Source organism: Vanellus vanellus (genome assembly GCF_965231255.1).
Source record: "Vanellus vanellus genome assembly, chromosome: 2".
NCBI classification, from domain to species: domain Eukaryota; kingdom Metazoa; phylum Chordata; class Aves; order Charadriiformes; family Charadriidae; genus Vanellus; species Vanellus vanellus.
In genome coordinates, this window is record NC_138906.1 from 93,919,779 (window position 1) to 93,945,524 (window position 25,746).

General features: G+C 38.8%; 1 protein-coding gene across 1 annotated transcript in view; it reads right to left on the reverse strand.

The window, feature by feature from the left end:
* DDC (dopa decarboxylase) overlaps positions 1 to 25,746 on the reverse strand; it is a gene marked incomplete at both ends in the record, with an annotated part of 56,119 nt that overhangs the window by 6,209 nt on the left and 24,164 nt on the right. The window contains 6 exons of the mRNA XM_082499570.1: positions 5,973 to 6,071; positions 6,811 to 6,830; positions 11,748 to 11,824; positions 16,054 to 16,121; positions 17,971 to 18,065; positions 19,367 to 19,433. Of these exons, the coding sequence (XP_082355696.1) occupies positions 5,973 to 6,071; positions 6,811 to 6,830; positions 11,748 to 11,824; positions 16,054 to 16,121; positions 17,971 to 18,065; positions 19,367 to 19,433 (426 nt within the window). The remainder of the gene's footprint in view (positions 1 to 5,972; positions 6,072 to 6,810; positions 6,831 to 11,747; positions 11,825 to 16,053; positions 16,122 to 17,970; positions 18,066 to 19,366; positions 19,434 to 25,746) is intronic.

Below are 25,746 nucleotides of genomic sequence, written 5' to 3' on the forward strand. Positions count from 1 at the left end.
ATACTACTAGGTCTTGGAAATCAAAGCCATAAAAAAAATCTCGTTCAATGAGATGAGACTTTCACAGCTGTTCAGCTGAATGTAATCACCCACCGAATTTAATCAAAATCTACCTGGGTAAGGACTGAATAAAACAAAAATTTAAGGTTTGTCTTACTGTGAGTAGTTTGTACAAGAAAATTCTGGACTCATGCTGTACATGGTATTTATGTTTCTTTATGTCTCATTATTTATGTCTCACTCTTTGCACTAAAGGATCTTTCAGGAATGTGAAAGAAATAAAAGCGTGGAAAACCAGAGGTTTTTCAGTAAAAAACAAATCAAAATTCTGGAAGTATTTTGTATTCATGTCTGGATGCAAGTATTTTTATCCATAGTGAGTCTTAACAAGTAGCAATAATTCGTAAAGCCACTGGGGGGCACAAAGTGTTTTAGATTTTACAGCACTGGAAGGAGAGAAAGTGGAGATTTAACTGAAGTTTCACCTGTATAACTTTGCTTAACACAATCACCCCAGGCCCTGCACCTTTGAACCACAAGCTATTATCCTGAATTGATTTTACAAAGATTGTTGCAACCAAACGTAATTAAACCCAATAAAGTTTAACATTATTAAGTCTGGAAGTTCAAACTCCATAAAACCAAAGGGCTTTTAGGTATCACACCTGCCTCTGTGAGTCCAGGAGCTGTACCCACACTCTGGATGTGAGCATGCCAATAACTCACAGGAGGACACGTGTGGCTTTAGTGCTCCAACTTTTCAAGACAGGCAGATAAACTGTGAAAATAAAGTCCTGTCTGGATACCCACAGGCACTGAAATTAAGATAGGAAAGAAGGAGAGGTAAAAGCTGACAAGCTGTTCTCAGTTTTCTGCTGAATGTGCACATACCAAGCCTGACCTATGGGTATTTTAACCCTCCAAATACTTTTGCTTTTGACATTTGTGTCATGCTGTGTCACTAGCACCATTAACTTAAAGTTGACATTCAAATATTATTGAACCTTTAAAAATTATTTTATTTAACGCTGTTGCGTAATTTGACAAAAATAGCGGACGCGCACAAACCACCTCACATAGTGTTTCTAGCAATACCATTTGGACAATCCCTTTATCAGGTGGGTTCTCAAAGTGGAATCACATGGACTGCATTAGTGGCCTGAAAAGTCTTGGTATGTAGGAACAGAATACCAGTCCTCGTCACAGTGAAATTTAGCAGACTGAAGAAAAGAAGCTTGTAAGGAATTTCTGTGTATCACTATCTATCTCAGATAAATAACCATTGCTCTTCTGCAGTGAGAAGGCAAAAAGAAAGGGATCTAATTAATGTGGTTATTCAGGATTAAGGGAAATGTCTTACATAATCACTAATGGGAGCAGCAAACTTGTGAGGCATTAAGATGTGGTCCCTATTTTAAAAAGTCTGTATTTGTGTATGTGTGAATATAAGAATAAATAAATAAAAGTACAGGTATAAAGGCTCCTGCATTGAGGTGTTTAAACCAAATTTTGATTTTTGGGCAAAGCCTTCAAGAGCTAAAATAGTTTTTGATTGAAGGGTGCTTCTCTGAAGCATCAGAGTACATTAATGTGTATATGCAAATAAGCATACCTGTCTAGCCTTGATCACTTCATACTTTTCCTCCTATAGATTTCACCTCTCTGCCTGCCTTACCCCACATCCCACTACACTCTGAAGGAAAATGCTGTCAAAAGAGTCTTCTCAACAGCCACTGGGACTGTGCCACTCCCCAGTTGAAATGCAATCTCTGGCATTGCTGTTCTGTACAGTTCCAGTTTCTTGGTCTCTGCTGTTAATTTTTAATGGAATTCATTATCCTTGGAGAATAAAGAAGGATGCAGTACACCGATTTCTTCTGGTCCTATGGAGGATTCATCTGAGTCTGAATATTCATGGCCATCACATACAAAAACATTAACTGCTAAATTTCTCAAATTACTTCTAAGCTCTTTGAGAGGACTTAAACCGACAAATGAGTAATATATGGTGCAACAGTTTGCAAATGGGCCGTTTTACAAATGGGCCATTTAGGTTTCACATTTATACTGACTCTGAGTGTTTGGAATTGGTCCGGAAGACTATTATTGTTGTTGGTTTTGTGCTCTTTGTACATCTCTGCGGCTTTGGGACTTACCTCCAAAATTTGTATTTTTCTCTCCCCACATCCTTCAGAGATGACTGTCCTCCCCTTTACCACTGCTTTAAAACCTATACTTTGCAATAGGTTAATATTACATGTTGTGTGGGAACGGAGTGTGTAACTGGAAGGTTTGGAAAACAAAAGAAGTTACTGTATCTAAATCCAAGTCACACATTCTCATCTCACAGAAATATTTTAGTTCCTGAATGCCTTCCTCAGTACAAGCAAATGCCAGGTTGCAGTGGCTATCTAGTCATTTTGATGCAGACCTTAAAGCTGTAAACATAACAAACATTTCTTTCTTAAAACACACTAATAGAAGAGAAAAAAAAAAAAGAACAAAGAAAGAAAGAGGCAAATGTGGTTTTTTGTGGTAGTTTACATACAGAAAAAAATAAAAGTTTCTGAAGAGACAGTTGCAGATCTCTTTGGTCTTCCATATAGAAGCTTGCTAATCACAGAGCAAATAAGGTGGCTTCTTAAGGATTTCCAGTGTTTTTTTCCTCTATATTATGTCAGAAGCTCATCAGTGCTGAAAATATCAAATCACTTTGTAAGCAACACCTGGCTGTACGAAAGAAGTCTAACTAGAAGTCTAAAAACACTGGATAAATCTTCCTACAGTTTTCTATAACTCAGGAGCTGAAGTGTCTTTTTTTTCTTCTCTAGGTGATCACAGCATCTATATTGGGATTTGTATAAAGTCAGAAAGGAATTGAAACCCTGGGTCCCAAATCTCTCTGTATGGCCCAGCCTTGCACCTGAACAGCTATGCCTTAGCTGCTATAGCATAGCATGAATAGGAATGACATGCCCCAGATATATTGATGTATGAAAACTACGTGGCGTATGACTGCATCCCAAACTTCGGCGTCCCCTTCCGCAGGTTGCAGCCCAAGGAGCTGTTTCAAACCTCTGCTCTCCTGCCTGACTCTGTGTGTGTCTGGCCCTTTCCCTGGGGCAACTCCTTCATTACTCAACAGAGAGCCAGCACTTCTTCCCGCTTCCCCAGCTCCAGCCACTCTGCTCTCCTCTTGAAGGCTGCAATACCTGCTTCTGCACGTCTCTTCTCATTCTACCTACATCCGCTCTATGACCCACTGTAATAAATGCAGCTTCAGAAATAATTCTGGCAACTTCGGGGCTTGGCTTAAAACACAGCCGGAAGTCCCAAGTACACAAGACGCGGTACCAGCTATTCTCTTCAAGGACTGCCTTTGCCAGCAATGGGAATATAAAACCTGTTATTTGCAAGATGCTATGATGTATAAAAGAAAGTAAATTTCAAGGCCAAGCACTGGGGCAAGCAATGTTAAAGTGAAGTTAAGTTCCAAATTACTTTTTGTTCAGAAACCTGCCTAGAGGTTTGAAAATATAAACCAGTGTCAGGCTGGTTTACATACTTCATTACTACGCTACCAAAAGAAGAGTCATCACAATAAATCTGGAACCAAGGATAATTCCTGAGAAGAGAGAAAAATAGGCAAGATATGAAAAACATTTTAAAATGGTATTTTGCAGCTATTGATATAACTTTACCAACATGTCTGCAAACTCACAAGAGATATTTTAAATACTGCTAGAGGAGGGAGCAATTGAAATGCAATTATTTCTTGAAATGTAAGTTCAGCAGAGAACTGCTGGAGAAAGAATTGACTTTCTTTTAAAGCTGCTTTGGAACCCACTGAATTTAATCATCACTCCTCTGGGGGGGAGCAGGGGGGTGGTGTGAGCAGAAACTAACTTAATGGTTCTAGTTTGACAGATGTATACAGTGACCCAAATTCTGTACTTAATTACCCCTCTTGCCCTTTCAAAGTTGCAAACATAAGCTCATAACTTATTTTGCTCTGTACACCAGGGAACACTTTAGTCCTTACTGAAATATTAAACATACACACTCAATTCAACAAGCCCTTGGAAATGTAGCTGTCTGAATTACCTTTAAAAATAAGGGAACATATTAAGAGTTTTACTTTGTAGTCAGTATCTTTCAGAAAAGATTGATTTGATTAGCCCTCCTGAACTGTGTTATCACAGAAAGTATAAAAAAATAGTCTTCAGCTATGATGACAGCAAGACAAGCGCTTTTTGGCTGGACACTCAGGGAAATGTCTGGGAGTCAGGGACAGAGGGATCTTGTGGAATGTAAATACTGACCTGTGGAAATCAGCCTGATAAAAGATCAAGTAATTAATATGGGGTTTCCAACCCTCTATTTTCCCAGTGAGAGATTTAGCCCTACTTAAAAACTTGGCATCATATTAAAATACTTGCAGTCTCCAGAAATATAACCTGAGAGAGAAATGCACTAGAAACTGTAATGGGAGCCCAGTAAAATGATAACAAACCTTGTACCAATTTTTCATCAGAAGGGTATGTATCAGATTGCAAGGATGGCAGAACATCAGGATTGCCACTGTTGTCAAAATTTATTTCTGAAAGCCTCATTAAGGATAAAAATCCAATTCAGATGCCTGTATAGTCAGTTGAAAATTATAGTGTGATAAGAATGAGAAGTAAAAAGGGTATGCTCCACCCCAGAACCTTTTCAAATCAAAAGAGACTTACTCAGGCACCAATTTTACAGCAGTGGAAAAAGCCTTTCATAGGAATTAATCTGTTTAGAATCATAGAATTATAGAATGGTTTGGGTTGGAAAGGACCATGAAGATCATCGAGTTCCAACCCCCCTGCCATAGGCAGAGACACCTCCCACTAGACCAGGTTGCCCAAGGCCACGTCCAGCCTGGCCTTGAACATCCCCAGGGATGGGGCCTCAACAACCTCTCTGGGCAACCTGTTCCAGTGCCTTACCACCCTCAAAGGGAAAAACTTCTTCCTAATGTTTAATCTGAACCTGCCCTCTTCCAGTTTAAAGCCATTCCCCCTCGTCCTATCGCTACATGCCCTAGTAAAAAGTCCTTCCCCAGCTCTCCTGTAGGCCCCCTGTAGGTACTGGAAGGCTGCAATAAGATCAATAACAAGGCCGCAATAAGATCTGTTGTGGTTTAGTACCACAACAGAAAGGAATGTGTGTCAGCAAAGAGTTTGGTACACTAGACCAGACTCTTAGCTAATGGATATTTTTGTAAATATTTAGAACCAAGTTGTGGATCTCCCCTCACCAAAACTTTCCCTAAACTTCATAAAGATGAAAGGTATGCTTCAATTTGACTTTACTGCTACAGAGGAAGTATATATGTAATTTAGACTGGCACCAGGTGTGTTTCTTAGTGTTAAAAACCCCCATCTTTTTACATCAAGAATAAACTTGGTACTTACTCATAACAACGTTAACAAACTGTAAATTGTATGCATCTTTTTTTTTTTTTTTTAAAAAAAAAAAAGGTGTATTTTAAACAGGAAACAAAGAAATAGCAGAGGTAGACATGCCCACTAAGTTACTGTATCATAAATGCAGATCATAACCTAAACATGCTATCAATGCATACACATTAATAAAATAAAGAATTCATGAATAAATATGTTTTTCCCCAATAAAACCATTAAAGTGCTCAGACTTAATATCAGAGTGAACTATGATTCCATATTGTAGAAATTCCAAATTCCTAGACTTGTCTTCTCTAAAGATTAACACAAAACAGATGACAGTTCTGGTCCTGCCATGATATGAAATTTTGATACTACATGGGGCAAACATGCAGTACCCCTACTGAACCCAGCTGTCCAAAACCTGTTGTCTGTGCTTTCTGTTGTGTACAGAAATCATGGAGAGTAGATAGGTAGCAAGTTCGTTTTCCCTTGCTGTCCCACCACAGGTTACCCAAGAAAACAAATTCCAGTCACCTTGCGGATGTGCTCCTGCAGTCCCGTGACCCCGTACATCCTCAGGACGAACCAGAGCTTCAGGGAGCGGAACCTCCTCCCCAGGGGGATTTGCCAGTGCTGCAAGCCAGGGAGAAGGGAGGGCATCCACGTTAGAAGTCGCTGTTGCAGTGTTACTGCAGAAATTGTACGTTCTGCAATGATTTTGAAGCGTACCGCATTGCCACATCCTCCAGGCAGTTGCTAGAGGTGGGTCAAATGATAACAGAAATGTCTGTTTCTGGTTAATGCCCTAATGTGACTGTTTAAGACTGAAAATTTTCAAATGAAAATTGGAAAAGGAGACTGGTGTCAGAAGGGAAGGGTCACATGGCGAATGAGATTTTCTTTGTTCATCCTGGATTCTCATTGAAGGCTTTGGAAAAGTAAATATCTTAGAAGCTTGTGTACACTGACTTGCTTACAGTCGTGGGGCTAACAGCTACAATGACAGGCTCATTTTCCATTTCAAAACAATAGTGTTTCTATCAGTTAAAGGTTAAAACACAAGTGCATTTAAAAAAATATATTATCCACTATGTTAAGGAAAAAAAAACTTTAGGACGTTTCATTCTACTGCCTAAACCTTGAGATATTACACATGCAAGATGATTTCTGCTTTTAAATTTTTTTTTTTTTTTTTCAAAAAAATAGAGTTTAAATTTTCAGCTTGAGGAATGTTAAAAATTTAGCAAGCTGCATCCTTCCTGGAAAAAAACATAAGGTTGTGAGGTTTATGGTATTAATAGAAAATAAAAGTCCTGGAAATATCAGTGCATACAAGTAAAAGCATTAGTTATTACACTGATGCTGTACTTACCCGATAATCTGTTACGAGACCTGGAAGTTAAAGAAAAAATGTTCACATTGCTTCATCACAACAGTCAAAACCTATAATCATTTTAATGCTATTGAAAAAGCTGTGTCTTAGCTATCCTTTATGTTTGCTACAAACCTCAGCATCATCAGTGTCAACAGGACCTAGTAGGATGCTTGGCAGCCCAGTGAATGAAGGTGCTTGTAGTAAGCTTCATTCCTTAGCTAGTCAGAATATACCACTAACAAACAGTTTTCAGGAAAAGAAACACAATTTTCCTTTCTGTTATACTTCAGATCCTGTGAAGATGATGGACTAAATACTGTGTTTATTTTCCTCTTGTAAGGGAAAGAAGTAGTAGATGAAATAGCAATTACTAATTTTGTTTGAAACAGTTTGCAGAATCCCTGAACTCACTTCATCACTCATTCTCTGCTTCCACCTACCTTTTATACTCATTCATATATTTGTTGCTAATTCTTCAGCATGTCTAATAAGTGACTTGAAAATGTGATTCAGAATTGACCTCTTCCTGTGTGGAGAATAGCATTCTGCACTTTATTTTAATGGCTTTTCATTTGACGTAGTGAATGCCCCTTACAAACACAGATTGACCAAGCCACAAAGCAGTCCAGGGAGGCAAGTAGACGGTGTTATTAGTTATCTTTTACATGAGCACACCGAGTGAAGATGCATCTTCCTTTTCTTTGAATCAGGTAATTACACTGATTTCACAGTGAAGGAAACGAACATAAAGCTGGATTGCAGTAAGCCAGTGACAGAAATTAAACTGACCTAAAATCTAAAGCACTTCTTTAGGAAAATGTGGAAGCATCTGCTTAGCTTTCTTATTCTGCTGTATTATTCTGCAGTGGGGCATACGCTTCATAGGAAAGTATGTACTTAAATTCTAAGGCAAAGTGCTGTCTAAATGCTCCTGGAATTATGAACCACATGGTACTATACAGAACTGCAGCTTCTGAATTTGACCAGTTGACGTCATTTATGTAATTCTCAGCCTTTGTATTTTCTGGGGGTAAAAAGACTGTATTTCCTGTGTTACAAGCTCTCTTGCTAATGTTCTCTCATCTGTGCAGCCAAAACATAAGAAAAAACATGGTCCTCCCTCCCTGAAACATACAGCCATTTGGTTCTTTAACCTGTTACTAGGTTATTTTCCAGATAGAAAAAAAAAAAACACACAACAAACAACAATCATTAACCTGTTTCTGGACTTCAGGAAATGAATATGGTTGTCTCAGCTCAGTAATGTGGTAATTTAATAACATTCATATTATTCTGCATTATAGCAGCCATTTTTGTTTGATAGCTGCAAGACTGGTAGCCAAGAGAGTAAAGCAACTGGTGACAGATAAATAATCCTACGCTCCTGTAAGGAGCTACGTCTAATGATCCACAACAACGCCTTTCACAAGCTGTGAAGCAGAATGCAATCAATGATCAGTCCTTGATTACGAGCCTCAGTCTTACATCTGTATTTAACCAGGAGGCATTGCATTGTGGGAGCATATGTGGCGTTCACAATAGAGTATAAAGCTGCATTCTTCTAACACTGCCATTAGGATTTGACCTATATCCTGGGTTGCCAGGCAAGCTGGTATAATCTTCCTGGTGCGATGATGCAAATCACATAAAATTATAATTAATGACAAAATAAAGACTTTCCCCTTGGGGGCACACATAATTGCCATATGGTTATTAAGAGTAATTGCTCACAGATAGATATATTTTTCTGCTCATTTAAATTCTTGAGTGAAAGATGAGCGAATTCAAAAATGCTACTTCATTTGCCTTGTAAACCATGATGGGAATTCTCAGACCTGAGACATACTCAGAAAATAAGACCCTCCATTAGAAACATCCTATTTCCAGGACTGCTGACATCCGTTAAATCACACAGGAATCATTAGGGGCTGTAACAGCCTAGCACCTTTGCAAATTTGACTATTTTTGCTGAAGGCATAAGTGTGGATTTGATTTAACAGTTTAACTAGAAGCATTTGCATTTGAAAAGTGTTGTCCGACTCTTTGGAAAATTGGTATCAAATGGGAATAGAGCACAGAAAAATTTGGCATCACTAGACCTCTAGTAATCAGCTGATCTATTTGGAATCATTATGTCCACATCACATAACATACTATCACAGCTTCTGAAGGCAAGATGAAGGCCAAATAACTTCTTATATAATTGGGGAGATAAAGTTTTCTGGTCAAGTAGGCAGCCTCACTGAGAGCCCCTAGTTTCAGGAAAGATTTGATTTTCTTATGGTGTTATCTAACCTGGCGAAAACCTAATGTTCTTGTATCAGCACTGTCAGTTATCACAAGGACATATTTTCACTTTAGTTAAGTGTGGGCTAGATGAGGTGACAGTGAGGTGGACTGAGAGTTGGCTGCGGGACAGAACTCAGAGGGTTGTGATCAGCGGCACAGAGTCTAGTTGGAGGCCTGTAACCAGTGGTGTCCCCCAGGGGTCAATACTTGGTCCAATTTTGTTTAATATATTCATTAATGACCTGGATGAGGGGACAGAGTGTATCCTCAGCAAGTTTGCTGATGATACCAAACTGGGTGGGGTGGCTGACACCCCAGAGGGCTGTGCTGCCATCCAGCGTGACCTGGACAGGCTGGAGAGCTGGGCAGAGAAGAACCTAATGAGGTTCAACAAAAGCAAGTGCAAGGTCCTGCACTTGGGGAGGAAGAACGTAAAGCACCAGTATAGGTTAGGGGCGGACCTGCTGGGAAGTAGCTCTGAGGAGAAGGATCTGGGGGTCCTAGTAGACAGTAAATTATCCATGAGCCAGCAATGTGCCCTTGTTGCCAAAAAGGCCAATGGAATCCTGGGCTGCATAGGGAAGAGTGTGGCCAGTAGGTCGAGGGAGGTCATTGTGGCCAGTAGGTTGAGGGAGGTCATTCTCCCCCTCTACTCTGCACTGGTGAGGCCACAACTGGAATACTGTGTCCAATTTTGGGCTCCCCAGTTCAAGAGGGACAGGGAACTGCTGGAGCGAGTCCAGCGAAGAGCAACTAAGATGATTAAGGGCTTGGAGCATCTCCCTTATGAGGAAAGGCTGAGAGAGCTGGGACTCTTTAGCCTGGAGAAGAGAAGGCTGAGGGAAGACCTTATTATGGCGTACAAGTATCTAAAGGGTGGGTTGAAGGAGGATGGAGCCAGGCTCTTTTCAATGGTTCCCAGTGACAGAATGAGGGGTAATGGGCACAAGTTAGAACATAGGAAGTTCCGTTCAAATACACGGAAAAACTTCTTTATGGTGAGGGTGACAGAGCACTGGCACAGGCTGCCCAGGGAGGTTGTGGAGTCCCCTTCTCTGGAGATTTTCAAGACCCGCCTGGATGCAGTCCTGAGTAATGTGCTCTGGGCAATCCTGCTTTAGCAGGGGAGTTGGACTAGATGATCTCTAGAGGTCCCTTCCAACTCTGAAAACTCCGTGATTCCGTGATTAAGGTTGTATTATTTCTCCTCAAGGTAAACATTTTTCATGTACATTAATGTCGTGGTTAAGTAAAAGCTAGTGGTGTAAGTATATTTGCCATAACTTGCATTTTTCAGTATAAAAGGCAAAAAACCAGTATATATTTTTTCTTAAAAATTCTGGCCTTTGAAGAGTGAACCTCAGCTCCAGAGTTACTGCTGGGGAGCCGGGGGACACCAGGTTGACTAGAGGGGAGCATCTGTCAGTCCCATCTGGGGTCCCTCAGGTCCCCAGTAGTGGATTTTGGCCTAAACTGTGACACCTGTTTACTGCATTGTTCTATATTTGCATTTCTTGGAAATGTAGGAACGGAATAAAATGCAAAATTTCTGCCAGTCAGGATTAAAGCCCAGGAATCTGATTTTCCTAGGGCTTTTTAGTGAATGGTGGAATTCTGGATAGTATTAATTTAAATGTCATAACAGAGAGAAGAGCAAAGTACTCGGGATACACAGATCAGCACCAGCAATTCCAGGAAAAATATGAGAGACGGTTAATAGTAAGAACACCCACATGTGATTCACCCTTGAGAAAGTTACGAGGGAACTTGGACCACATGTTGACACTGCAGTGTTGTTACCTTCTTGACAATTAATCACTTATTAACTGAATGCATAAAAACAGGCTTCAGGATAGCAAATGCCACCCTGCAGTTGCTAGGTATGTGAAAGGAGCAGCACTAATCCATTAAGGAGCTTTGTACAAGGCCTATGATCTGTAAGTTTTTTGTGAGCGTTTTGTGAAGAGCTTTCATGAGCGTTTCGTACAAGACAGATAGATAGCCTGCACTTACCCCCTTCTCTGCAATCAATGTAAGAACATGGGAGCAACAGGATAGTGTCCCAGATAGCTATCATTCAAAATGGAGCACAGATATCAAACACAGCTCACCTTTTCTTTGTGGTTTCAGGGAGTGTTAGCTCCTGACACGGGTATTTGAAAATCTGAATCAGAGCTTGCATGCATAGCTAAGAAAAAAGGTCACAGACTTCAGAAACCCTAAAAACAAATCAGATCTTGAAACCCTTCTGGAGAAAGATACGCTGGGGAAGGCACGTTAAGGGGCTTGAAACACAGCACCCAATATGTTTATCTGACTACCAAAAGATCATTAAGAATTTTCTCAACGCTGCTACAAAGAGTCAGTGGTAACTCTGGAGCTGGGGAAATCCCAATACAAAAGGATTAATATAATGCTTTATAAAATGGCTTTCCATCAATTGCTTTTTATATTAACTAAAATCTCACTAGATATGTGTTTGCACTTTAATAAGCTTATCTCCCTGGGGCACTTTGAAAATGGAAATAGGCTCCTAAACAATTTAGGTAGTTTCAAGAATTTCAGTTTTCAACTTAAATCCTTTTGTCCATTAAATATCAGTGTGCAAATAAAATAATAATAATCTCATTTAATTATAAAATTACCAGACTCCTGATGGTGATGCTGCAGGTAAAGAGGTTCCAATTTAAAGGCACCTATTAAATCTGATCTTTTTTTCACCCTGTATAGAAATAAAAAAGAAATAAAATCAAGAAACTTAAGAATTAACATTTAAGGGATTAAATTTCCACAAGAAGTGAAGGCAAACTGAATGTGTTTAAACTGGCGTATTTCCTGAGCACAGCCTGTGCCATTTTCAGTGCTTTTTCACAGCCGCATCAGTACTGTACTTACAAGTAGTTAAGTGTAAGGCTCAGCAGGAACGGGCAGCATGACTGCACGACTGCATATTTAAAAACAGACAAGAAACAGACACAGAGGATCTTTTTATGGTGATAGACACTCACACCAGAATGTGAGACTAGCTAAAGCAATGTTAATGTTTGCAGTCAACAGAAGTTGCCTTGAAATTCCTGCAGTACAAAGCTGCGTGGGAAGAGCTGTGGCTTCCTAGATGCCGTGCACAGCCGTGCTGAGGCTTTGTGGATGCTGGCCACTGTCTCTTCACGCTGTGGTGGTGGCAGCAGCAGCCACCAGTAGGGATGAGCCACCCGGTCCTGACTCAGCCTTCCCTCTTGTACCACCCTGCCCTTAGCTGGATCCAATATACAATTACTGACAGACATACTACAGCACAACGTAAAACTGGGGAGCATACCTTACTATTGCCAGCTAGTGGGTGGTGGAACTGGACTGACGTTCAAAAGCCAATGTGTCCCTTCTAGAGAGAATAAACTACATTTTGCCAGTGGGTAATAACAAGATGTTGTTGGTTTATGCTTCGCTCTCTGTGTAAGATTGACTCACCTCTACAAATGATGGGGTTTATAGAGGCAGAAAAAGAAGAAACCAGAAATCAAAAAGGGAGAGACCGCTACGTAATTATATTAGGCCTATAAACATTTCACAAAGTAAGCAATAATTACGCCAATATGTGGACGCTCTAAATGACAAAAGTCTAAACCTTTTATGATTTTCTGCTCATCCTTTTTTTATGGTTTTTAATGTTTTAATGCAAAATTCTAAGTAAAAATTTAATTTACAATATTTTAGTGTGTATGTATATATGCACAGGCCCGTACATACTCCCAGTCTCATCCACATCTAGGCTACGCTCATGAAACATCCTATTCAAACAAACAAAAAGCCCTTCTCTCACTTTAATGGTCAGGATAGTACCAAGGTTAACAAAGTACTTGCCTTCAGGTATGGAAAGAACATAGCTGAAGATAAGTAAGCTTATGTACATGAAAAATAATAAGACATTCAGAATACTCTCAATGAAAACAATTAATAATCTGTGTGTTGAAAATATCCTGTGGACAGAAGGAAGAAACTATTATCCAAAAGCAGGTTTAATGAGGGTAGATATTGTGAACAAATCCTAAGTTGTTCTACTGTAGTTTATTTGATATATTTGATTACTTTGATATATTCGTGTTTCAGTAGCTCATTCCGTACCCAACTAACCCAAGTTACAAGCAGTATCATCAGTTGTCTTGTGAGAGCTTCAATCCTTCTCCTGTAATATGCTGTGCTCAACAATGGAACGCAGAACTATTCTGCAGGAACATGTGGTCGCTTAGAAGCTATAAAAACGCTGTCATCTTGCACTTCCTCAGCGATGTTACTGCTTTTTTAAAAGATGGTGTCTGTTCCATCTGGGGACTTCACAGGTCTTAATCTGGCAACCATGAAAAACTATCTAAAAGGATTACCAAAATAAATCCAAAGCCTGGACATCAATGTATATGAACCAGTTGAGTTGTACCTCTATGCACCATGTCTAGATTTCACCCTATGTATTTAAACTTTTTTGCAGTGAGTGCTTGTGTGGTCTGGTAACGGACAGAAGTGGTGTTCTTAACTTTTTTTTAAAATACCCTGGTTGCCTGAAGGATCGTGAATATATATTTCAAAAAAGTCCTTGATAAACTAGAATTTAGTTTACTAAACTACCAGGCAAAACTGACTGGTAGTTTCAAGGCAAAGTCTCTAAAAGGCCCTAACATTTGAATATGGAAAATATACCCCTTTTGGAGTGGCTATATTAAATTCCTTTTTATAGGAAATTGACTGCTCTTTTCTGTACCTTGAGAAGTCTGAGAATATTTTACGAAAGGTTTATAATGAAATTGCCTCCAAATCCTAAATGACATCAGTGCTACATATTGCACCGAGTAGTTAAATAATTACATTACAGATCTAATGGATAGATTATCTTAATCAATTTGCAGGGAAAAGAAATGGGAGTGTTTATTGGGCAAAGTGCTGAGGAGTCTGGGTGATTTAGAAGCCTGTCCGTCAACAGAACTCAGCTTAATGTGATCTGAAATAGTGTTCACTGCTTATTGAACCCTTTCCATATTATTACAGTATCATGGTTAATGCTTCCCATGGATCCTAAGAGGACTATGTATCCTTCACAGTTACTTTTTCTCACCAGGTTCCTTCATCCTTTATAATTACATTTCACCTTTTCATACTGTGTTACAGTTGATAAGAGAGGTGAATTTTGGACAGGGGCCTCAGAAGTAGTTAGACAATGGATTTGGCTTCAAGTCAAAGAGCTTAACTTTAAATGTATACTGCATTCTTTCTTAAGTGAGTAACACCTATACATAGATGCCTTGCTGAAATGAAGCCTGAATGGTTGTGAAAGAAGACCGAATATAGTTGTGAAGCTTTCATTTTGAGTAAGGAGACATGTTGCAAGGTCTCTTGAGATTCCTTGTAATGGAATCTTCCTACCTACGAAAGCATGCATTTTATGCAATGGCTTATCTAAAAAAAAAAAAAAAAAGCAAGAAACAAAATGGAGAAAAGTACTTTCCTAAGTCTAAAGTCTAAGCTTCGCTAGGAAGAAGCTAAAATCGCCTGAGATGGGAACACAAACTGACAGTGTGATTCCATATACCTTGTTTTCCTGGAAAGCCAGGTAAAATACTTTTAACATAGCTCCACAAGGTTTTGGGGGAAAGCAGAACTAATGAGAAATTAAAACTGGTATGGACTACACTCTGGCCTCTAATTGTTTTACAAACATTAAAGACAATGATGGGGTATTTTCTCATTTCCAAGTGTCTACTTGGTTAACAATGTCTTTGAGTGATGAGGAAAAATGGGAGAAACTAGCAAAGGAGTTCCATCATCTTCCTACTTCCATATACAGAGAGACACAGCTAGTTATGAGGTACTTATAAACTGGAGTGTTGGGTTACTCACTGCCACTACTGATGAATCAGGATCAAAATGTAAGCCATTTACTCTAAGGAAAAGAAAAAAAACGTAACGGCTTGGAGTATTTGAAGTGCCTACATCAGGAAAACTATTAAAGTAAAAAAATGTAATGTATTATCTGAATAATACACATATTTGTGGAAAAGTCAACTTTGCTAAGGATATTAAAAGAGCTGAAGGTTAACCAAAGGCAACCGATTCATCACTGTCTCATTACTTCTTTTAAATAAGGTGACCTTTTTCTGGATGTTTTAGAGTCTCCTTTTTAACATTCAGTTTTTCCTTCTCAGTTTTGCAAAATTTGTTCTACTATAACTGAAATTAATGTTTTCATGTATTTTGTTAAATAAACTGAATAGCTGTTTTGCTAATAAGTATCATTAGTCATGATGCTGGTAGACACTAGGTTCTGGAAATTCCAGTTTGGGACACAATAGGATCATCTGTTATGGGATGTTATTATTACTGCTGTTATTACTGGTATCATACTTTCTTTCAAAGTATGTCTACTGGTTTCTACTTCGGCATACTTTTATATCAAAATGTCATCTCTACTCTCACCTGGGGATATTGAAAATCAGTACAAAATTGCACAAATAGTCCTTTTTGAAAACAATTGCTTTTCATCAGCCAAATCCCAAGCATTTTGAGAAAGGCTTTTGAAAGAATCAAGGCTCAAACAAAAAGAAATGGAAAAGAAGAAAAAGCTCTGTTTAGCATGCTGTTCATTGCATTAACATCCTTAACTGAAGTTTTTTCATTTATGTTTTAAACAGTGCCAAAACGGAGCAAGTAGGAATCTGCAGACTTTTCAGGATTTCTCTCTCTCTGGAACATAATGCAGACCTCAGACCTATTTCTAAATTTTACTTTTTTGAAACTTGGAGAAATGAAAGAGTGAATTTTGTAAATAATTTATAAGAGTTAAAGCTATCCAGAACTCCTCATTTCAATAGAGAAATGTAAATAAATGTCTGCTGCTAGAAAGACAGATTAATTTAACATGCGCTTTTTGCCTCTTCTGATGTTTTCTTTCACTGTAGTACTTACCACATAGCAGAGCAGTCAAAATTCACTAGGAGCCATTTGTGAGGATTAAAGTTAAATGAATCTGCAAACTGTGAATGGATAAATAAAAAACGGAATTATGAAAGAGATAAAGATCCATGTGCTTATGATACAACTTTGTGAAATTGTCTGAGTACACCTTAACCATGAATGAATTCCTGAACTGGTGCTTTATAGATAATGTTCATGCTGACATCACCTTACTTAGTAACTATTGTAGTTAAATCTTCATTTATTTGGGGGATGGAATTCAGGTTAGGTGTGCATTTAGGCTATTGGTATTATCAACATTTTGAGCATTTCCTAACAATTAAACTTTTTAGATACATATGTTATGGAAAAGTATATCTCTCAGTGTAAACAAAAAAATCTGCATGCTCAGGAACATCCACTGTGGTTCATATCCTAATTTCCAATAACAATTCACTAAGCTTTCTATCTCCAAGAATATTAAACATATACACACAACATTCATACGTAGAGACAAATGATATATTGAGTTCAGAATCTACATATCACAGTCATTCATTAAATTACAACTGACCAGGAGATGACTTTTTTTTTACTGCCAGGGTATTTCCTTTTAGTAGAAGTCGTTTCTTCGTATAAGTCAAAAGAAAAACCAGCACAGAATAAGCGTTCATAAGACATGTTTCTATAAATCATGTAACAGGACTGTTTTACTTGACATATGTTGTGGCATACTTGACATATGGTGTGGCATCAGAGGAAACTCAGGCAGGTGAGATGGACACCGTGTGGGAAAGGCTTTGTCCATGTTTTGTGTGTTAACAAAGGCAGAAGCGATTGGCCTTGAAAAAGAGAAATGGGGGCGTAGCAGCACCAGGGTCTGACTATTCCATATAGCACTTTTCTCATTTGCCTCTCAACCTTCACTGTCACTTGTAAACAATTAACAATTGCTCTCATAAAAGGAGCTTGTCTGTCTGTCTGTCTATCTATACATCTATCTAGCTGTCTCCCTGTACTATGTAAGGTAAGAAACCTATTCATGGTTGTTAAATATTTACTCTTATGACAAATGCTAGCCCAGACAAGGTATGCTGTTTCATTTCCTTCAGGAACCAATAACAATAATTTTAAAAATATTCCCCCACAGGAAATTACAACAAGCTTCATTTGCTGATAAAAAAGAGACAGAAAGAAATGCTTTATTTGTTAGGGGGGTTTCCCTCCTCTTCTTCATTAGTCACTACCTATCAGTGCTGTGTTTAAACTTCTGGCTTTACCAAACAGTAATATTTTCTCCACTGACATAGAAGACAAGGACTTATCTGACTGTCTGAGGGGAGCAGCAGGAAATTGAAGTATTCTTATCTAAGCAACTGAATGCCAAGTAGCTCAGTGAGGGGGGGAGGAAAGGAACAGGAGTGCTGTTGGAGGAATATTTCATTTAGCTATCTTGGTTATTAAACCCTGTCTGTTTGAGATAGAGCTACTGGCTGTATCCTATATGACTTTCAGGATGTAAGCAAAAAATGAGACATAATGAGATCATTAATTTGTTGAACTTTTTTTCTTTTTTTTTTTTTTTGTGTGATGTAGAATTAGGGTGATATAAACATGCCTTTTTGGATATTTGGGGAAAAGTTCCTCTTTTCTATTTTGTAAGACACTTTGTTGATTCACTAGTACTTGCTATTCTGAATGACAAACTCTTACATACTGTGGTAACTTGCATACTCCCAGAATAAACCAGTAAGAATTATACAAACATAAGTAATGTAATAGAATATACAGGGATTTGTAGTGCAAACTGAAGTGCAGCGTACTCAGAAATTCTAGAAGAGCCATTAATATTGGATGCACAAGAAACACACAAATTCTATGGAAAAGCAAAGTTTTAGCAGGCTGCTAGAGAAGAAACACTTAATTCACCTCCACTCCGTTTAAGAGATGCCTGAATTCAGGGCAGATGAATGCACTCCCAGCATAGGCTGCATCAATATGCATCCAGATATTTTCCTTATTACCTAAAAAAAAAAAAAAAATTAATTGAAGGGGAAATAAATTAAACAGCAGATTAAAAAGCCCTATTAATTTGCATGAAACCAAGTGCCTGAGAGATTTCTCTTTGATATTATTATTTTCCCAATTTCAAATTGCATTAAGAGATTGAATGTTTCTACCATCTGGGTTTCCGTTAATACATAAAGACGTATACATAACATATTCTTCTTCATCCCCACTTCTCCTTACATGTCTAGGTTTATTTTATTAATATTAAGCGACATAAAATATTAAATTATATTGATTTAAGAACCATTATAAAATACAGTTTAAAAAGATGTATCTAGAGATGTAGTTATCATTTCTGTAGTAATAAAACTATATCTACTTTAGCCAGAGGAGCTAGAGTTTTAGCTCCACTCCCCACTTCTAACTCATGAATTACAAACATGTTTCTAAACAGTATTTTTTACATACTGATATATGTGCATACGCATCCTTTTGAACTATGCGCAGCAAACTATTTATTTCAAGGACTGAGACACTTACGCAAGAGCAAGCATTGAAAGGTTAAGAAAGTGCTAGCCATGTTTCTATAAGGCTGCTTCCAATTGCTTATAGCCATAAATTTCCTGTTCTAAATGTACACTTGGATGGATACGGCACGCTTCGGCTGCATTTTCATCAGCCAGCAAGTGTGTGCTTTTGACCAAGCCTTGCTGCAGACCAAAGCTTGACACAACAGACCACAGCACAGAAATACCTATGAAGAGTCCACGACTCAATCACTGTATTGAACACCCTGGCACTTGTCCTGTTTTCTTGCAAGAGAGAAAATCGGGGAATGAAGAGGAAGGATTAAGGAGAATACATGCGGATTTTTGGTGCATATTTCCCTGCTGTTTATAGTCATTAGAACTGGACAGAAAGAAAACACTTGGTGCAGAGGAGAATTTGAGTTCAGGTTTTCCCTGGTCTTCACCACTGCTTTAGATGTGCTTGCAGGTAGAAGGGCTTGAAGAAAAATGTTACAAACTGAAGCACTTACAGTATTTTTTAACTGACAGTGTTCCAAAATACACACACACACACACACACCCCACAAAAGAAAAAAGCCTTGAGGCAATGGGCTCTGTACTCTTTAATGGTTTGAGAATGCAAGCTCGCTGCTTGACCTAATATTAGAACAAAAACTGTAACTGAAGGTCTCATCTATAAGTAACCTTCTTGAATTTGGACACTGATGCTGCATAATGACCTGGAAATGACTCAGCATGGCTTAAACTGGTATCTGTAATTTTAGAAAGTAGCAGCAAAGACTTACAAATAGGACCCAGTTCTAACAGTTTGTCAAAGGAGCAGCAAGGTGTGGTTCCAAGTGTTGCACAGAACTGCAGAGCCAAAAAAAATACAAAGGTAAAAAAAAATTGTTACAGCAAAGAAAATTATCAAATGAAAAAAACTGTCTGTAAAGGCAACAACAAACAGAGACAATAGATGATATAGAGAGAAATAAATTGATTTTAGCCAATACCTATCCTTCAGTGGAACTTTTGAGAATCTCTTTTTTTTTTTCAAAGCTCCCATAAGCATCCATTGAGACAGACACATAAAATTGAATGTTAATATAAAATTTACTGATAAATAATGTAATATAGTCACAGTATTAATGCTATATTTTATATATTTTCAATATGTTCCACATGCTTATCATGTGGCCCAATACTAACCTCATATACGCAATTATCATCAAAATGATTTGCAGTTTATGGTATATAAGCAAGCTCTGAACTTGAACAACTTAAAGGTGCTGGAATTCCCGTTGACAGAATGGATCATAAAATGTTACTGCCTGAATTAAAGAGCCACAGCTCTGTAACGGAGACTTGTAACTGATTTGTGCTCAATGGATCCGCAGCTTGGGACCTGTTCACTAGTAGCATATGTTCACTAGTAGGTTTACAAGAGTTTTGTTCCCAGAGAAACTTTTTCTCCCAAATACATCCTAAAATACTGGAACCATTTTTCCTTCATTCTGTTAATGTCTCATCAAATGTGACCAGTGGGCCAAAAGCAGAGGCAACATAAATGCTGAAGTTTCGCGGTAGAAAGAGAATATAACTAGGTGAAAACGAGCTATGGTAGTTTACTGGGAATATGCAGGTAGCATTACAACCCCCAAAACCAACTACCAAGTGCATATAAAATGACATTATTTTATTTTTCGTTGTTACACTTATGTTTTAAACACCCTGTCTCATTTTTGTAAGAACTAATAAAGGCTGGGTCTGGTTTTTGCCTTGTACTGGGTTTTTATATAATAAAAGACACTTAACAGCTTAAACAGGCAAATAAAATACACTGGCTTTTAGTTAGAATATTGAAGTACGAAGGAATTAGATCATTTATCCAAGATCACTCACAAACTATAGTACAGCCAGGAGAAGACTATAAATATGTAAAATCCAAAATGTTGGGGTTTTATTTTTGCACTTCTGGTTACTTTTTCTGCCAGGTACACTGTCAATGCCCTATCTTTTGTTTTCACTGTTTTTCCCTCTGTATTTGCAACCAGCCACATTTTTCACTCTTGTGTGTGTCCCTCAGCGTCCCTCAGTGAATTCATGACAAGACCTATAAGACCAACGAATGCCTAGATGATACTTGTCCGTCCACTAGACCTTTCAAGAAACAATCATACTGTCATAGCAAAACACAGATACAATTATACATTAAAACTCCAGACAGTGCACTTTTGTCTCACAACTCCATAACAAGTAGGTACGCAGGGCCTTTGGGTTCCCTGTCTCCCTTGCAGCAGGAGTGGAACCATCAGGAAATGTTTCCAGTGGTTCCTTCTCTGCATTGGACTTCTCTGGCTCATCCAACATGCCAAGTAATATCTTCAATTTCTTACGCATCTTCTTAGTTTGTCCAGTACAGTAAGTCTTCTGCTATACTAGAGAATGTCCTCATTGGAGAGCAGCATGCGTTGTTGTCATTGCTGCCTTAGCTGTGGAGCTGCTGCAGGATGGGGGCACGTTGCCGGTGCCCAGTTGAGAGGTGCAGCTGGTGGCTCAAGTGTGTGGAACAGGGTGGACTTTTGGCCTGTTCTGTTACAGTCATCATGATGTGAGTAAGCACTTCTGTAGCAAAGGATTTTGTTCATGTTTACATTACCTGATGTGGCCTTATTTGCTTTCAGCTTTCAGTCTCTCTCTCTAGCAGAACAAGCTTTCTACTTCTGAGAAAAATAATTTCATGTTATTATGCCAGTAGCAAATTGTTTGCTAAAATCCTATAATCTCTTTTAGCCTAATATCATGTTTCACTTGCAAAGAGTATGCTCTTTTCTATTCTTCTAGCTTGGACATTCAGATGCTGTCTCTCCTGTGTTTCACTGATATCTCATTAATTCTAGGAGTTCCCATTTCTCAAAAGTTAAAGGATGCCAGCTTTTTCAGGAGGGTCTTTTTTCTTTCTTTTTTAAAAGGTGATACATATTTGCACTAAGTATTTCTGCTCTAATTAAACAGACTGCTTGATAGCTACCAATATTTTCATAGAATCGTAGAATGGTTAGAGTTGGAAGGGACCTTAAAGATCATCTAGTTCCAACCCCCCTGCCATGGGCAGGGACACCTCCCACTACACCAGGTTGCTCAAAGGCCCATCCAGCCTGGCCTTGAACACCTCCAGGGATGGGGCATCCACAGCTTCTCTGGGCAACCTGTTCCAGTGTCTCACCACGCTCACAATAAAGAATTTCTTCCTAAGATCTAATTTAAATCTATGTTCTTTAAGTTTAAAACCATTACCCCTCATCCTATCACTATATTCCCTTGTAAAATTCCCTGATAAAGGGTCCTCCCCAGCTTTCCTGTAGCCCCCCTATAAGTACTGGAAGGCTGCTATAAGGTCTCCCAGGAGCCTTCTCTTCTCCAGGCTGAACAACTCCAACTCTCTCAGCCTGTCCTCATAGGGGAGGTGCGCCAGCCCTCTGATCATCTTCATGGCCCTCCTCTGGACCTGCTCCAACAGGACCACGTCCTTCTTACACTGGGGGCCCCAGAGCTGGACGCAGTAGTCCAGGTGGGGTCTCACGAGAGCAGATTAGAGGGGCAAAGTGACCTCCCCTGACATGATTGCCACATGTCTTTTGATGGAGCCCAGGATGTGGTTGGGCTTCTGGGCTGTGAGTGCACATTGCTGGCTCATGTGGAGCTGCTCATCAACAAACACCCCCAAATCCTTCTCCTCAGGGCTGCTCAATCCATTCTCTGCCCAGCCTGTATTTGTGCTTGGGATTGCCTTGACACAGATGCAGAACCTTGCACTTGGCCTTGCTGAACTTCATGAGGTTTGCACGGGCCCACCTCTCAAGCCTGTCCAGGTGCCTCTGGATGGCACCCCTTCCCTCTGGCATGTCAGCCATGCCACACAGCTTGGTGTCATCAGCAAACTTGCTGAGGCTGCACCTGCACTCTATCCCACTGCCCATGTCACCAACAAAGATGTTGAACAGCACCGGTCCCAGTACTGACCCCTGAGGAATGCCACTCGTCACTGGTCCCCACTTAGACATTGACATTTTACGCTATTTGTTCCCTTGAACACTCATCCTCATTCATAAGTTGTCACCCACTTTCACGTTGAGACTCCCTTGACTTTTTCACTTCTACCAACTATTGGATATTGGAGACTATTACAAACCATCTACAGTCAGCTCCTGAAGCAGGTTCTGTACATCTAAGGACTAAGAGTTGTTTTCCCTCTGGGGGTTCCCTAACTATGAAGCTTTTTTCTTCATCTTTTCATTCTATGAAATAAAGTGGCAACAACACACTAGAAAGGCCTGACATCTTGGAAAAAATAATCTGATTATGAGACAAAGAGTTGGATAAATGTGATTAGATTTTCATTTGCAAGTTACAGGTTTTTAGAGAATTCAGGCAAAGTGAGAGACAATGGTTTTACTACTTATTAAACTAGATTTTTCAAAATTTCTAGGAAATCCCACACTAACATAAACTTCCAGTAAAAAGGGCAGGTGGATGTGCATACAAAAAGCCAGACATTTAAAATTATACATCCTAAGAATATTGAATTAATTCAATAATCTATTGCTAGAGAGGTAACATCTCTCTTTTAGATAGACTTTTGAACATTTCTGCATCTATACTACATCATACACATCAGAGACATTTTAAATTGTAGGGAGCTGAATTTTTCTGTTTAATGGAAAGTACTCAGATAGTACTCAATTCATATAAATTTATGTCCATTCTTAGAAGAAGTCATATCCTGCCTTTGTATAGGGCAGACCTGATTAAATGTAGTCATATAGAACCCTGAAAACATTTTAGCCCAGACAGCGCACATGTTCCCCCCAAATTCACAATTACAGCCATATTAATAAATATAATCATGTTTCATTGCACCAATAAAAAATACTGGCTATGGGAAAAGTTGCTATTAAAATAAGAAAGGGTCAATTCAGTATTTTTTCCATATCAAGCTGCTAAGAACCTGGATTTGAAACAAATACAGTTCTGAAAATTAGAAGCACATTGAATATATAGTTAATAAAATTTTTCTGCTAACATATTTTTCCCTCAAAATAATCTAATCTTTATCTATACTGGGCCTTCCCATATTCCTGAGACACATGAGAAGAACAGAATAATTACAATGCCTTGAGGTACGTTTATGATTTCTCTGGAAGTTTAATCATCCTTTGAGGGAGGTTGCTTTAAAAAGATTGTAGGAATATTTTTTTTTAAAAGGAGCAAGTTTTCTCCCTTTTTTTACTAAGAGGGCATGCGTGTATGGAGTGAAATTACATTTATTGCACCATTGTCTACCTAAGATGTTTCCACAATCAGGAGAAACGTGCATTTAATCTTTTGCTGAACTACAGATCTACAAATTGGATCACAAGAAATGGAGGATACCATGCTGAAAATTCTAATTTTTCTATATACATAAAGAATAGGGGTTAACCCATTGGACTGGAAAATACCCAAATAAAGACTGCATTATAGTCTTAGCTCTGCTTTTATAGGTATGTTTTATGACAATATGGCGTGGACTTTCTGAAAAGATTAGAGTGAAATTATTTTAGCTAGTCTAGCAATTAAATTCATGATGGAGATTTCACAACAGAAAGTTACACATTATTATGTGTTGTACTGCAGTAAAAGTATTCTTCTTCTAATGAGGATAAGAAGTATGCTGCTTCAATGAGAGATTATATGAGTTCAAACACATGCTAGTTGTTTAAATAATGGCTTATTCTGTAAAGTATACCTCAGTTTCTAAAATAATTTTGTTGTACTCTCTGCAGGTGTCTAAGCCTCAAAGCTACTTGTTTTAATTCTCAGAAACCAGTTAAAGTGACAGCATCTGCTCTTTTCAGGATTCTCATTACCCCTCCTCAGTACTACACAATGAATCTAACTCAATTTGTAACCTGTATAACACCGGCAAAATCACATTTGTGCAAAGGGCAGGGGACAGGCTGCAACACAGAAATGGGACTGGCGGCTCAGCATAGCCTGCAGGCCTTATCCTTTTCAGGTTGTGCACTTCAAATTTGACTCAGCCCTGGTTGCGAATACAAAGCAGCTAAAATGCCTGCCTCAGTCATCTCATGTATTACTTTCCTGAAATCAAGAGCCGTGTCAGGCAACACGCATGAATCTTTACGATGCCTGAGAGCAATGACTCTCAATCTTTTCAACTGGAAAACCTCCTACAGCTTTTGAAAAGGATGTGGATACATTTTGCACAGTTTCACCACAAAGCTTTTCATTTGCAATTAACTAAAATGAGGCAGAACTTTCAATGTTCTCTTACTATTTTTATTTTCTCCTACTCCATTGTTTGCCAGCTTGCACTCAGGAGAATGTCTGTGGCTTGAAGAAAACTGCAACAGTTTACTAAACCACCATTCAGTATTTTACAGAACAGCAATCATTCCCAAACTGTGGGTTAAGAAACATCACCCTAGAAGCCTGTACATATCTTGAGAATGCTTCTTCCAAATGGGAATCTGTGGTCAGGATTTAAATGTTAACTTCTACTGAAAAGATGGCTCCTCTGTCAGTCTAATTCTGATTTATTGTTTCCCCAGTGAGTCCAGATACAGCCTGCTTCTTAATATCCTGCAGATCATCATTCAGAAGAGTCATTTCAGCTGGAATCAGAGAGATTTCATGGTGGGCCTTTGTTCAGCAGCAAGTTGATCATGTTATAGCAGCTTTATACTAGATGAGGTTGTTGAAGTATATTGTACGATATATATCCTAGCTGCAATATATATACTTATACACATTCAAGTGAACTAGGCTTGAATGCAGTGGACCCTACCTCTGAATCTGGCGGTGCTTAACTTAGTGGTCCCTATATTTGAGCATCCCGGTCAACATTCATTCGATGCAGAGGCCTGTCTCAAGCTGGGAGCTTAGGGCCCAACTGAGAAAGGCATTTACACATGTGCTTAACCACCAGTCAGTGTTTATAATTAATGAAATGGACATGACTTCAGCACATGCTTTAAAGCTCCCCCTTATCTTGTGGCTGCATATCAGCCACACTTGGAAATTGCTTCTCAGTAAATTGTGGCAACTTTAGTGCCTCCACACCTGACACGGTTAAGTGCTTTGTTTGCACAGTCTGCTTGCTTTACTATATGAAAATATC